A 15578-nucleotide genomic window follows, 5' to 3' on the forward strand; every position below is an offset into this window, starting at 1 on the left:
GCCGCTTCATCCTACGATGCCGCCGAAACAAGATAAGACTAGTAGTGGCAAGAAAATTGAGAACATCTACGCCCACAATAAATTTGTGTTCTACTCGTGCAAAGAAACTACGCATAGACCTAGCTCTGATACCACTGTTGGGCAACGTTGCAGAAAATAAAAAAAATTATACGCTTCACCAAGATCAATCTATGGAGTCATCTAGCAACGAGAGAGAGGAGTGCATCTACATACCCTTGTAGATCGCGAGCGGAAGTGTTCAAGAGAATGGGGTTGAGGGAGTCGTACTCGTCGTGATCCAAATCACCGAAGATCCTAGTGCTGAACGGACAACACCTCCGCGTTCAACACACGTATGGTTGGGGAAGACGTCTCCTCCTTATTGATCCAGCAAGGGGGAAGGAGAGGTTGATGGAGATCCAGCAGCACGACGGCGTGGTGGTGGAAGCAGCGGCGATCTCGGCAGGGCTTCACCAAGCACAGCGAGAAGGAGAGGTGGTACGGGGGGAGAGGGAGGCGCCAGGGACTAGGGTGCGGCTGCCCTCCCTCCCCCCCCTGTCACATCCCTAGTCCTGGTATGTAGTAGGCTAGCCCTTCATGTGTGCATCATGTTTAATTTCCAAATGAACTTGAAATGGGGGATGTTCAAACCCTAGCATAAAAAGGAATTCACTAGGTTCACCTAAAATATTCTCAGTAAGTCCAAATGGCTTTCAAAAATGTTCATCATTTCTGGTTAATACTATAAACAGTAATCAGAGGTGTTGCACATTTTTCCATGACATATTTGGTCACTGAATTAAATCATATAGTATTTGCAATTGGGCATTTAAATGCTATATATTATTTAATGTGCTCAATCAATTCTGAACTTAAGTGTGGGCTGTTAGGAATAATCCCAACAGAGCCCACAATTATTTGCAGATTTTTTGGAAACATTTTAGTATTTTTAGAAAAGCCCTAAATTTTACAGAAAATAGAAAACAGGAAATAAAACAGAGCAACCTTACCTGGACTTACCTTGAGGCCCACCAGGGATACCAGCCCACCTGCGCGGCCCGTTACTGTGCAGCCCAGCTGCCACTCGTCTTCCTTCCCCTCGCCGTGAAGCAGCTGCGTGCTGGACGCACACGCATCAACGCCGGCCACCTCCTACTTCGCGCTGGAGGCCTCTCATTCGTCCTAATCCGCGTCTGGAGATGCCCGAGGCCCCCCTCTCACTTTCCCCTCACTCTCTGCTCTCTCCCTCACCCTCATCCTCTCCCTTGGACCCCTCTCTCTCACCACCGAACGGAGCCGCCGCCACCGTCGCCATTCGCCGCTACCGCCGACCTCCCCACGGCCAGCCATCCCGCTCACGAGCTCCACCTCACTGCCGCGCACCTCTACGCCGAACCACACGACCCCGGACGCCTTGAAGCCTCGTCATCGAGCTCTTCTTCTCTACATGGCCGCCGAAGATCACCATCGTCGCCCATCACTTCCAAGCCTCCCCCGAGGCCACCGAGCCGCTCGTCTGACCCACCGTGAGCTCCTCCTTCGTCCCCCTCTCTCCCCTTGCTCGATTGCGCCGCATAGTCGTCGTTCCCATCGAGCCCGAGAGCCCTCCGCCTCCGGCCATGGCGCCACCGTGGTCTAAGCCACCACAGCCCGCACCTGCGCGTGTCACCATGCTCAGAAGCTCCGCAGGAAGCCAACGCCACCACCAGTTGCTTTCCCAGCGCACCGCAGCTGCGTCCCCGCACCCGGCCGAATTCCGGCCGCCGCGGATGACCTTGCCGCGCTCAACTCCGTCCACCCCAGCTGCTGCCTCTTGCTGCACTGGATGCGGGAGAGCTCCAGCTCCCCGCGGGTGCCCTCCGCCGCTCGTTTGGGCTTCGGGAGAGCGACCCCGAGCCCTCCGTCGCGCCTGTTGCCACCGGCGACAAGCCGCCGGCTGGTTAGGCCCTGTTGACCAGGGGTTTGACCTCCCATGGGTCGCTGACAAGTGGGCCTAGGCCCCAGCTAATCTTAGTTTAGTTTTTAATTAAGGTTAATTAACTCCACTGACATTTTTAGTTAGTAGTAGTTTAACACTAATTAAGTTAGATTAGTTAGTTAATCAGTGACGTGTGGACCCCACGCGTCAGGTTTGACCTGGACTAGCCCCGTTGACCTGCTGACGTCATGTTGTTGTCATGCTGACGCAGTAAACAATTTCTGTATTTAAAATAATTCAGAAATTCTAGAAAATACCTAAAATTTCTAAAATTCATATAAAATCAACCGCAACTCCAAATGAAATAAGTTATATATGAAAAATGATCAGAAAAATCCAATCTATCCATCTGTACCATTTTCATGCATGTTAGGGCAAATCAAATAAATGGCATATGAATATCCACATATGGAGCTTAAATTTGAACCTAGGGTTCAAACCAACTCCATTTAACTTGCTGCTAGTTGCATTAGCCCAAACCACAGCATATTGCCATGTCATGATCATGCATCATATTGTGCATTGCATTGATTGTGTTTCTTCTTTGTTTGTCGGTGCTTGTCCCCTCTCGGTAGACGATGTTCTGATGTTGTGATCGTTAACACTGATGAAGACTCAATGCTATCTTCAGAAGTGCCAGGCAAGCAAACCCCCCTTGTTCATTCTGATACAATCCCACTCGCTCCCTCCTGCTCTCTTTTACTGCATTAGGACAACAACGATTCAACTATTACATGTTGCGGTAGTTGAACCCCTTTCCTTTGCATGACCTGTCATTGCCACAGTAAATAGACGAAACCCACTAGCATGAGTAGGAGTTGTTTGAGCCCTGATGTGCCTACTCATTCATGCTTGTTTGTCATGCCTGCTACTGCTTAGAGTTGAGTCAGGTCTGATTCATCGAGGATGAATTGGAGGTGTGTGAACAAGTCCTACTGTGTGTGGTCTAAGTGTGTGAATGCGATTTGGTAAAGGTAGCGGTGAGAGGCCATGTAGGAGTACATGGTGGGTTGTCTCATTGCAGCCGTCCTCAGGAACTGAGTTCTGTGTTTGTGATCCATGAATAGCTACTACCATACATTGGAATGCTTAAGTGCCCCTCTCGACTTATTAATCAACCTAATCTTTGTCCAGGAGTTGCAACTAGTTTCTGGTGTTTGTAGGTAGTGTTAGTAGTCTACCAAGTGGCACCCGGTACAGGTGGGCTTGGGACAGACTAGGCACAGTGGCACGGTGTACCAAGCGTAGATCCACCCGTCGAGGTGGGCTTGGGAACCCTGCACACATCGTTTGGGGCCGTGAGCGACACCCCGGCTGGATCTCCTTGCGGATGGAACCCGAATAGGCGATAAACCTGGACAAGAGACTTGTGTGGTTAGTCAGGTCATGGCCGACACCCTCGCTGGGCTTCCGCTTGAAGGTTGCCGAGTACATGTCGTGTAAACGGCGATAAGTGGTGAGAGCGTGTGTGAAGAAGTACACCCCTATAGGGTTAATATGATCTATTCGAATAGCCGTGTCCGCGGTAAAGGAGTTCTTGGTTGTCTGTACAGTTCATAGACAAGTGAAAGTGGATACTCTAAAATACGCAAGATAAGCATGAGTGCTATGGATGGCGTTCTCGTAGGGAGACGGGAGCGGATCCATAGTGGTGTATTGATATGGTGAATATGTGGACTCGTGTGCGGCACCTCAAAAGAGTTACTTGTAGTCGTAGTTCAGGGTAGCCACTGAGTCAAAGATGGCTTGCTGTAGTTAAACCCCACCACCCCCTTTGTTGATAATGGTGCATATGTAGTTAGTTCTGATGTAAGTCTTGCTGGGTACATTTGTACTCACGTTGCTTAATTTATGTTTTTGCAGAGAGACTTCAGTCTCGCTAGTAGTTCCACGTGGACTTCGATGTTTAGCTTGATACCTCAGCTACGATCTTGTGCCCTCGGCAGGATCTGTTAGATAGTCAGGCTTCCCAGCCTTTTTCATTTCTAGATGTCTGTACTCAGACATGTTCAGCTTCCGCTTGTGCTTTGACTTGTATGCTCTGAATGTTGGGTCATGAGACCCAAGTTTGTAATATCTCGCTCCTCGGAGCCTATTGAATAAAATACTTGAGTCGTAGAGTCATGTTGTGATGCCATGTTGTATTTGCACATATCGAGCATATTGTGTGTATGTTATTGAAATGCTTGGTATGTGTGGGATCTGACAACCTAGTTGTTTATCCTTGGTAGCCTCACTTACCGGGAAATGTCTCCTAGTGCTTTCACTGAGCCATGGTAGCTTGCTACTACTCCGGAACACTTAGGATGGTCGGCATGTGTCCTTCTTCGTTCCTGTGTCTGTCCCTTCAGGGAAATGTCACGCGGTGTCCACCGGAGTCCTGTTAGCCTGCTACAGCCCGGTTTACCGGAGTCCTGCTAGCCCAGCTGCTACAGCCCGGATTCACTCGCTGATGACCGACACGCTCGTTGCTGGGTCATGTATGCCTGTCCCTGTAAGTTAGTGCCACTATGGTTCACGACTAGCCATGTCAGCCCGGGCTCCTTGTCATATGGATGCTAGCGACACTATCATATACGTGTGCCAAAAGGCGCAAACGGTCTCGGGCCTGGTAAGGCGACACCCGTGGGAATACCGTGCGTGAGGCCGCAAAGTGATACGAGGTGTTACATGCTAGATCGGTGTGGCACTGAGTCGGGGTCCTGACAGCCCCTCTTTATATAGGGGGCCTAGGGGGTGCTCCGACCCCTAGAGATCCCATCTCAAGGGGGGGCGGTAGCCTAGGGGGGGACTTGCCCCCCAAGTCAAGTGGGGCGCCCCCCCACCCCTAGGGTTTCCAACCCTAGGCGCAGGGGAGGCCCAAGGGGGGCGCACCAGCCCACCAGGGCTGGTTCCCTTCCCTCTTTAGCCCACGTTGCCCTCCGGGATAGGTGGCCCCACCCGGTGGTCCCCTGGGACCCTTCCGGTGGTCCTGGTACAATACCGGTGACCCCCCGAAACTTTCCCGGTGGCCGAAACTGGACTTCCTATATACAATTCTTCACCTCCGGACCATTCCGGAACTCCTCGTGACGTCCGAGATCTCATACGGGACTCCGAACAACTCTCGGGTTACCGCATACTAATATCTCTACAACCCTAGCATCACCGAACCTTAAGTGTGTAGACCCTACGGGTTCGGGAATCACGTAGACATGACCGAGACAGCTCTCCGGCCAATAACCAATAGCGGGATCTAGATACCCATGTCAGCTCCCACATGTTCCACGATGATCTCATTGGATGAACCACGATGTTGAGAATTCGAGTAATCCCGTATACAATTCCCTTTGTCAATCGGTATGTTACTTGCCCGAGATTCGATCGTCGGTATCCCAATACCTCGTTCAATCTTGTTACCGGCAAGTCATTTACTCGTACCGTAATGCATGATCCCATGACCAAACACTTGGTCACATTGAGCTCATTATGATGATGCATTACCGAGTGGGCCCAGAGATACCTCTCCGTCATACAGAGTGACAAATCCCAGTCTCGATCCGTGTCAACCCAACAGATACTTTCGGGGATACCCGTAGTATACCTTTATAGTCACCCAGTTACGTTGTGACGTTTGGTACACCCAAAGCACTCCTATGGTATGCAGGAGTTACACGATCTCATGGTCTAAGGAAATGATACTTGACATTGGAAAAGCTCTAGCAAACGAACTACACAATCTTGTGCTATGCTTAGGATTGGGTCTTGTCCATCACATCATTCTCCTAATGATGTGATCCCGTTATCAACGACATCTAATGTCCATAGTCAGGAAACCATGACTATCAGTTAATCAAGGAGCTAGTCAACTAGAGGCTCACTAGGGACATGTTGTGGTCTATGTATTCACACATGTATTACGATTTCTGGATAACACAATTATAGCATGAATAATAGACAATTATCATGAACAAGGAAATATAATAATAATCCTTTTATTATTGCATCTAGGGCATATTTCCAACAGTCTCCCACTTGCACTAGAGTCAATAATCTGGGGCATATTTCCAACTCGGCTCCAGTGGTAAGCCGCCAATCTGAATAATTAATCTTGATGTTTGTCTGTACTCAACCTTAGCTGATTTTCACAGGCTGATGATAGATTTTGGAAGGCAAAATATGATCATGAGGCCGCAAAAAGAGCCAGGAAGGCCAAAAGAGCTGACAAGAAAGAAGCCGCGAAGAAAAGAGGAAAGAAGTCCAGCACTTCTGAGCAGTTTCAACTGGAGGACTCTTCTGAGTCAGAGGCAGCCCTTGACTCTCTTGGCTCATTCTTTAATCACCTTATTGATACCGATTATGATCAAGATGACACGGGAACGAGTCATGGGGTAGATGAAGAGGTAACTATTATTTCCTCCGACTCAGAGCCTTTTCCAAGATAAAAAAATCCGAAGAGTAACCCGGAAAGTAAGATTTTCACATCCCTTAACTTATCAAGATCCTTAATTTCTTTTGAAGCGACAGATTCATGAGAGCCGGAGGCAGACCTAAACCAACAAAGACGCGGAACTCTCCTCCGGCTTACCAAATACCCCAAGGAAGCACCGGAAAGAGGTCACCTCCGATTTAAATCCCTTTTATCCTTTGGCGGGTCTCACTCGTCAAGCACTCAACTCTTCTGACTCGAATTATCAAGAAACTTCACCTTCCTCCGGCGACTCAATGCAGTCCAATTTGCCACCTTTCAAGACCGCTCTAGGGTAATGATGATTGACTTATCCTGTATTCATTTCAATTCTTTATATTTGTACTGATCTTTTGACTTTATGCATCGGAAAAGCAAAGCCTAGCAAGAAGGTGAAGAAGAACAAGCCGGCCGAAGAGCCGATCTTTAACGAGCCGAAACTTGGGACGGCCGCGCCTGAGGCCTCTGCTCATGAGCTGCCACCTGAACTAGCTCATGGCACGCAACGCCGACCGCTGACCCGCCTGCCGAGCAAGCCGCCGATGGCTCTGAAAACTCTGAAGTTTCTAGCCCAGCCAAGACGGACAATCCCCAAGACACTGATGTTGAGATTACCAAGACCGGCTATATTGAGCCTGGAAGACCTACTGTGCTGGCCAAGTGTTCTGCCAAGGAGGAGCACCTGGAATGCTGCAAGGTCAGGTTTGGTGTTGCTGGTTATACTCACATGAGTATTGGGGAAGTTTTCTCTGGCTAACTTAGCCAAGTACATAGTAGCCGACGTCGAAGTTGACATGGTGAAGCAAATGCACCAGAAATTTGAGGTATAAATTCTTCCCTTCACTGAATTATCCTTGCTTATGCCAGCCCGCAAGTCTATTGCTTATGATGAATATGTTGTAGACTTAGAAACAAACTTATGAACATTAGTGATATATTTGGACAAAACATGTAAGAAATCCGGCTTACTCCGTAGTCCCCAAGGGCCGGTTTAAGCAGCATGTTTGAGACGGTCCTTCACATGCTTGTATAGAATAAAATACTTTTAAAATTTTAACAGCAATATTCATTAGCCCCCAAGTGCCAAGTACTCTTGCTTGCAAGGTGCTTGGGACTTACTCTTATGAACCACCACTTAGGTAAAATTCTTCGGTAGACAGTAGCCCCCAAGTGCCAAGCGTTGTTGCTTGCAAAAGGCTTGGGACTTAATATTGTATGATAACAGTCATGATTTTGACCCGGTATTTATACAGGCCACCACCACTCAATTTCAATCAGAAGTGTCTGACTTGAAGAACCGCCTGGAAGAACAAGAGACGGAAACCCAAAGGGCCAACTCCAAATTTGAATTTAGTGTATCTGAACAAGAGAAACTGAAAAAGACTTTGAAATGGAGAAAAGGGCCTGGGATGAAGAAAAGATTGCTTTGATCAATCAAGCTAAAAAGGCAGAGGCAGCTCTTGAAGAGGCGACCGTCGAATTATTCGGCTTAAAACGCCATGTATCTCAGATGGTCTCAGCAATCTTTGGTAAGTCACCCTACAAGTGTTAAATACTTGAATCTTTCTAATGAGCATATAAACTATCATTTACTCACCTGACATTGTGATGCAGGCCCCAGGAGTTCAAATCTTTACCAAGACATGCTGATAAAGCTGATGGTGGTTTACATGCTGGTGGAATAACTCTACACCGGATCTCAGCGTGCCTTAACCACAGTGGCCCTGTCAAATGAAGTTCCCACACTCTTGGTGGATGTACTAAGGAAGCTTTCTGTGCTGCCCCAGTGGTTCAATGAACTAAGGCGATCATCTGCAAGAGCCGGAGCCATGGCTGCCTTAAGCCGGGCCAAAGCTTGGCTACCAGAATTAGACCCGGCCGACATCGCCATTGGTTATCCAAGCCTTAAGGAGGATGGCACTCCTTTTGAACAGGAAGACTTCGCCACTTGTGTGAAGGAGATACGCCCCGTGGCTACCCTGATAGCTGATGAAGCAGGTCTCGCCAAGTACCAGCCAGGCTATGACGCGGAGAACCGGAGGATTCCAACACCGCATTATAAAGTGATCAGCCTAATTCCACCAATCCGTAAGCATACCTTCGCCCCTGAAGTTGACCCGGCCGGACTAATTGACGATGAAGCTGAATTTGAAGCTTTGAATGGCATTGACTGGTCATCATCAACCTTCCAGGACAGGGAACAGGGCGAAGAAGCGGAGACGGCTGACCCGGAAGCTTTAGGTCAACAAGAGAATTGATCCGCCGGGCGGCTCATATCTGTGGTCTGCTGAAAAAACAATTTTAATCATTTGGACTTGTGGAGTCATGTAATAGGGTAGAAATAACTTTGTTTTGTCGTGCCATCATGCATGTTTTGGTGCTCAACAATGTTAAGCCGCCATCTTATATTCACCCATATTACACTTATCAGCTGTTTCCTTATGCCAAAGAAAACCTTTCAACTGTCCTGCACACAAAAAGAGATCACAAGAACCCTTGGCGGCTTATCGCAGGGCGGGTCATAGTATCTTTATATATAACCATTAATATGGAAAAAGGAGTCACAGATAAGCCTATTATGAATTATATCTTGGAGACACAACTATAATATCATACCTGTGATTTTGAGTTTGCACTGCCGGTTTATGTAACCTGAACAGTAAGGGTGATAACCCAATCCTTAGAAGCCAATACTTCCAAAATGTATGATGATTATCATATGCTGGCGACTTATCGTCCAAAGCCAAGCCGGGTTAAATTTAAACCACACTTAAACTTAGATCTGAACAAAAAAGTCTCAAGAAAAAATCCAAAAATTGTTTTCAAAAAACTTAAACCAGATAAAAAGAAAAAATTGAGGATTCTAATTCGAATACGATCAGTAAACCATTCCAAAGGGATTAAGCTAGGATTTGAATACGATCATGTAGCCCCCAGTGGCTTTGGCGTTGCGCCGATCAAGAGGGTACAGACAACTATGTTCTCTTTGGTTCGAGTATGACCTATGTTTGAACCAAAAGCCCCCTAATGACCTTGAGAGTTTTTTAACGACTCTAATTCGAATACGATCAAAGTCGGACCCAAAAGGGGTTAAGCTATGATCAAGAATCCCCCTGGTGAGCTTGGCATTGTGCCGATCAAGAGGGTACCGACAGCTATGTTCTCTTTGGTTCGAATACGACCTATGTTTGAACAGGAAGCCCCCTAATGATCATGAGGTTTAACGGCTAGATTCGAATACGATCATGAGCGGGACCAAGAGGGTTAGGCTAGATTCGAATACGACCAGCCCCCAATTGGTCATGTGAAATGACAATGATGAAGACATATGATCATTGAGGATGAAAAGGACAGAGGTCCTGCTTTATTGCTTATCATAATATGTACATCGTCAAAATATGTACATCATGAGACTCGGTGGCTCAAGTGTAGTAATGCCGCAGATGAGCGATATTCCACGGCCGGCGGGTCTCCTCCTCCGAATTACGTGAGTCTTTGTGCTCTCGAACATCAATAAGGTAGTATGACCCATTGTTTAAGTTCTTGCTGACCACAAAGGGCCCTTCCCAAGGTGGGGATATGTTATGCGCATCAGTTTGATCCTGGATGAGCCGGAGCACCAAATCACCTTCTTGAAAGGTTATGGACTTAACCCGGCGGCTGTGATAACGATGCAGGTCCTGCTGGTAAATCGCCGATCGAGCTGCTGCCAGGTCACGCTTTTCATCTAATAGGTCAAGTGCATCCTGACGCGCTTGTTCATTATTAGCCTCAACATAAGCCGCCACGCAGGGCGAGTCATGACGGATGTCACTAGGGAGAACCGCCTCGGCTCCGTAAACCATGAAGAAAGGCGTATAACCCATAGACCTGTTAGGAGTAGTATTGATGCTCCATATTACAGAGGGTAACTCCTCGACCCAACAACCCGGTGTCCATTGCAAAGGAACCAACAGCCGGGGCTTGATTCCTTTCAAAATTTCCTGATTGGATCTTTTAGCTTGACCATTGGATTGGGGATGAGCCACTGATGAAACATCAAGCCGAATATGCTCACGTTGACAAAACCCTTCCATGGCGCCTTTAGACAGATTAGTACCATTGTCAGTTATAATGTTGTGTGGAAAGCCAAAGTGAAATATCACCTTCTTCATGAATTGAACTGTCGTGGCTGCGTCACACTTACTAACTGGCTCTGCCTCAACCCACTTTGTGAACTTATCAACCGCCACCAAGAGGTGGGTCTTTTTATCTTTGGACCTCTTGAAAGGCCCAACCATGTCAAGCCCCCAGACTACAAACAGCCAAGTAATTGGAATCATCCTCAACTCTTGAGACGACACATGAGCACGTCTCGAGAACTTCTGACAACCGTCACATTTACTGACCAGATCCTCTGCATCAGCGTGAGTCGTCAGCCAATAAAATCCATGACGGAAAGCCTTGGCCACAAGGGACTTTGACCCGACATGATGGCCACAATCTCCTTCATGAAACTCACGAAGAATTTCTTGACCTTCCTCAGGAGAAACACAACGCTGAAACGCCCCAGTGACACTGCGATAATGCAACTCGCCATTGGCAATTGTCATTGACTTAGACCACTGGGTTATCTGCCTGGCCAAGGTTTCATCCTCAGGCAACTCGCCCTGGGTCATGTAAGACAAGTATGGTACTGTCCAATCTGGGATGACATGAAGAGCCGCCACCAATTGTGCTTCCGGGTCAGGAACAACCAAGTCTTCCTCTGTACGTAACTTGACAAAAGGGTTATGTAGAATATTCAAGAAAGTGTTAGGCGGCACCGGCTTACGGTGAGACCCCAGCCGGCTTAAGGCATCAGCCGCCTCGTTCTTTCTACGATCAATGTGCTCCACTTGGTAACCCTTGAAATGTCCAGCAATGACATCAACTTCACGGTGATAAGCCGCCATGAGAGGATCCTTGGAATCCCACTTGCCTGATACTTGTTGAGCCAATAGATCTGAGTCACCAAAGCACCTTACCCGGCTTAAGCTCATCTCCTTAGCCATCCGAAGACCATGGAGCAAGGCCTCATACTCAGCTGCATTGTTAGTACAGGGAAACATCAACCGTAGCACATAACAAAATTTGTCACCTCGAGGGGAAGCTAAAACAACTCCAGCCCCCGAGCCCTCCAATTGCCTGGACCCATAAAAATGAATAGTCCAATATGTGTTGTCTGGCTTCTCTTCAGGAATCTGCAGCTTTGTCCAGTCATTGATGAAGTCCACCAGTGCTTGAGACTTGATAGCAGTGAGTGGCACATACTTTAAACCATGAGGCCCAAGTTTAATGGCCCACTTGGCGACTCGTCCTGTGGCTTCTCTGTTTTGAATGATATCTCCTAAAGGAGCAGAACTGACCACAGTGATGGGATGACCTAGCAAATATTGCTTAAGCTTCCGACTTGCCATAAACACCCCATAAACGAGCTTCTGCCAACGTGGATACCTTTGCTTGGATTCAATAAGCACCTCACTGATGTAATAAACCAACCGTTGAACCGGATGTTCCTTGCCGGCCTCCTTGCGCTCCACCACAATGGCCACACTGACAGCATGTGTGTTAGCAGTCACATATAACAATAATGGCTCCTTATCAATGGGAGCAGCAAGGACCGGCGGCTCAGCTAGTTGTCTCTTAAAATCTTCAAAGGCAACATTAGCAACATCACTCCAGACGAAGTCGTCTGTCTTTTTCATCATCTGATACAGCGGTATGGCCTTCTCACCTAACCGGCTTATGAACCGGCTTAAAGCAGCAATATGACCCGCCAAATGTTGAACATCATTGATACACACCGGCTTAGCCAAAGAGGTGATTGCCTTGATCTTCTCCGGGTTAGCCTCAATGCCTCTATTAGAAACCAGAAAACCCAAAAGCTTGCCTGCTGGCACACCAAAAACGCACTTGGCCGGATTAAGCATCATCTTGTAGACCCGGAGATTATCAAAGGTCTCCTTCAGGTTATCTATCAAGGTCTCCTTCTCTCTGGACTTCACCACAATGTCATCCACATAATCATGAACATTGCGCCCAATCTGATTGTGAAGGTAGGTTTGTACACACCGTTGATAAGTCGCCTGGGCACTCTTAAGCCCAAAAGGCATAGACACATAGCAGAAGGCTCCAAACGGAGTAATAAAAGCCGTCTTCTCCTGGTCCTTAACTGCCATCTTGATCTGATGATAACCAGAATAAGCATCCAAAAAGCTCAAACACTCACAACCCCCCGTAGCATCAATGATTTGATCAATATGAGCGAGAGCGAAAGGATCAGCCGGGCAAGCCTTGTTTAAGTCCGTGTAATCCACACACATACGCCACGTGCCGTTCTTCTTAAGCACAAGCACCAGGTTAGCTAACCACTCTGGATAAAAAATTTCAACAATGAACCCGACCGCCAAGAGCCGGGCCACTTCCTCACCAGTGGCCTTACGCCTCTCCTCATTGAACTGCCGAAGAAACTGCTTGACCAGCTTAAATTTTGGATCAATAGTGAGAGTGTGCTCAGCGAGTTCTCTCGGTACACCCGACATGTCAGAAGGTTTCCATGCAAAGATGTCCCTGTTCTCATGGATGAACTCAATGAGCGCGCTTTCCTATTTGGGATCCAGATTAGCACTGATACTGAACTGCTTGGACGAGTTGCCTGGAACAAAATCAACAAGCTTGGTGTCATCGGCCGACTTAAACTTCATCACCGGCTCATGCTCTGTGGTTGGCTTCTTCAAAGACGTCATGTCCGCTGGGTCAACATTGCCCTTGTAGAGCTTCAACTCTTCTGTCGCACAAATAGATTCAGCGTAAGCAGCATCGCCTTCCTCACATTCCAAGGCTATCTTCTGACTCCCATGCACTGTGATGGTGCCCTTATGACCTAGCATCTTGAGCTGCAAATAAACATAACACGGTCGTGCCATGAACTTGGCATAAGCCGGCCATCCAAACAGGGCGTGATACGGGCTCTTGATTTTGACCACCTCATCTCCAAAGGCCACTTCCAGTTCAATCTTACCCACTGGGTACGCCGACTTACCAGGGACAACCCCATGAAAAACAGTGTTGGAAGTCTTGAGATTTTTATTGGTCAACCCCATGCAACGAAAAGTCTCATAATAAAGGATATTGATGCTACTGCCTCCATCCATGAGCACCTTAGTGAACTTATATCCGCCAACCTGAGGTGCCACCACCAAGGCCAAGTGACCCAGATTGTCAACCCGGGGAGGATGATCTTCCCTACTCCATAGAATAGGCTTCTCAGACCATCTCAAGTAACGAGGAACTGCCGGTTCAACAGCGTTCACAGCCCTCTTATGAAGCTTCTGATCCCATTTGCACAAAATGGTGGTAAAAAGATGATATTGACCACTATTCAGCTGCTTTGGATTACTCTGATATCCACCTTGCTGCTGCTGCTGACCTCCCTGGCCAGATTGGTGATTATAACCACCTTGATTACCTTCAGAGCCTTGAAAATTGAAATTTGAACCGCCGCCCGGGCCATGAAAGCCGCCGCCACCCGAGCCGCCGCCTAGCCCATGATTACCGTCGAACATGTTGGAATTCTTGAAAGCCTTCATGATCGTCCAGTCCTTCCATAGGTGAGTGGCCGGTTTCTGTGGAGTACCGTGCCTTGGACAGGGCTTATTTAGCAACTAATCAAGCGTGGGGCTTGACCCGCCAGACCGAGGAGGTGGTCTCCCCTTACGTTGTTGATTGTTGCCCTACGAATCGGTGTTAGCCACAAACTCCAAGCTACCATTAGCCTTACATTTATTATTACCTCCTTGATTTGTCGGGTTATGCTGAGGAACCTTGGAGTTACCGTTCTTCTTTCCCTTCCCTGTCTTCTCATCATCAGACTCGGGATCCTTGGTACTATCAGAGTCAGCATATTTGACTAGAGCAGCCATCAGCTGGCCCATGTCATTACAATCGCGCTTGAGCCGCCCCAGCTTCATCTTCAGAGGCATAAAACGGCAATTTTTCTCCAACATTAAGACTGCAGAACCGGCATCCATCTTATCAGACAAATGTATTATGGCTTTGACCCGGCACCCACTGGGTCGTGGACTCACCCTCCTCTTGCTTGCAATTAGTCAAATCCATAATAGACATGGGCTGCTTGCACATATCTTTGAAGTTCTGAATAAACCAGGCCTTTAACTCTGCCCATGACCCGATGGAATTAGGCGGCATCCCCTTCAACCAAGTGTGGGCCGTCCCATCATACATAATGGTGAAGTATTTGGCCATCGCAGCATCACTGACTTCCAGTAGCTCATAGCTTTCAATCCATGCCCCAGGCTGTAAGTCGGCCGTATAATTAGGCACCTTTCGAGGCCCCTTGAAATCCTTGGGCAAACGCTCGTTACTCAAAGCCGGCACCAGACAAGGGACACCTCCGGTCCTAGTGGTCAGGCCTGTCTCAATAGAAGTCATCGGATAAACTGGAAAAGACTGGTAAGCCACCCGTTGAGCCGCCTGCTCAGCCACCTGCTGAGCCGCCCACTCAGCCTCTTGACGTATCCTGTCCTGATCAACTAAGTTAAGAGCTCCATCACGCGCCGGGTCATGCCCGCACGGCTGGTCACGACGCCAGGTGTTGCTTGAGACGGCCGCTGAATCCATGTGCCTGCTATAACTCGGGATCCAGCTTGGGCGAGGGGTTGAATGAATCCTGTCTCGGCAATACGAGTATGCCTCTTGCTGCGCCAAAGCCGTCTGAAGAAGTTCTCTGACCCTCCGAGTTTCAACCGTTCTCGGAGAGTCGCCCTCCACCGGGAGAGTCGCCAATCGTGTCGCCGCCGCAATCATGTTCTCCTGTTGGTACATAATGAGGTGGAGCAGTATTCATCTGAGGAGGTTCCATTACACGTGGCTGAACCGGCGTCCCAGCCTCGGGTGTTGCGACCTAGTTTACCTCCGGCAGGTTACTCGGCCCTAAACCGGGTATACGGAAGGGATTTCAAAGATCATAAACCGGAGGCAGACGGGATTGAGTCTTCTGGTACCTCCTCCTCATGACCTCATTTGACGCATTCTGATCCAACATGAGCTGGAAAGCCTGCGACTGAATCCGCTGAGCCTGAGCGTCCAGAGCCACCCGCTCTGCGGTCATCC

The 15578-nt window shown here is 48.3% G+C and overlaps 1 protein-coding gene across 1 annotated transcript in view; it reads right to left on the minus strand.

Annotated features, from left to right (window-relative positions):
• Positions 1–15578, minus strand: part of LOC123080566 (BTB/POZ and MATH domain-containing protein 2-like) — a 42266-nt gene that overhangs the window by 12690 nt on the left and 13998 nt on the right. Inside the window, exon 2 of the mRNA XM_044503498.1 lies at positions 10612–10618. Coding sequence (XP_044359433.1) covers positions 10612–10618 — 7 coding nt within the window. The remainder of the gene's footprint in view (positions 1–10611; positions 10619–15578) is intronic.

Source organism: Triticum aestivum, chromosome 1B, assembly GCF_018294505.1.
Source record: "Triticum aestivum cultivar Chinese Spring chromosome 1B, IWGSC CS RefSeq v2.1, whole genome shotgun sequence".
Taxonomy (NCBI): domain Eukaryota; kingdom Viridiplantae; phylum Streptophyta; class Magnoliopsida; order Poales; family Poaceae; genus Triticum; species Triticum aestivum.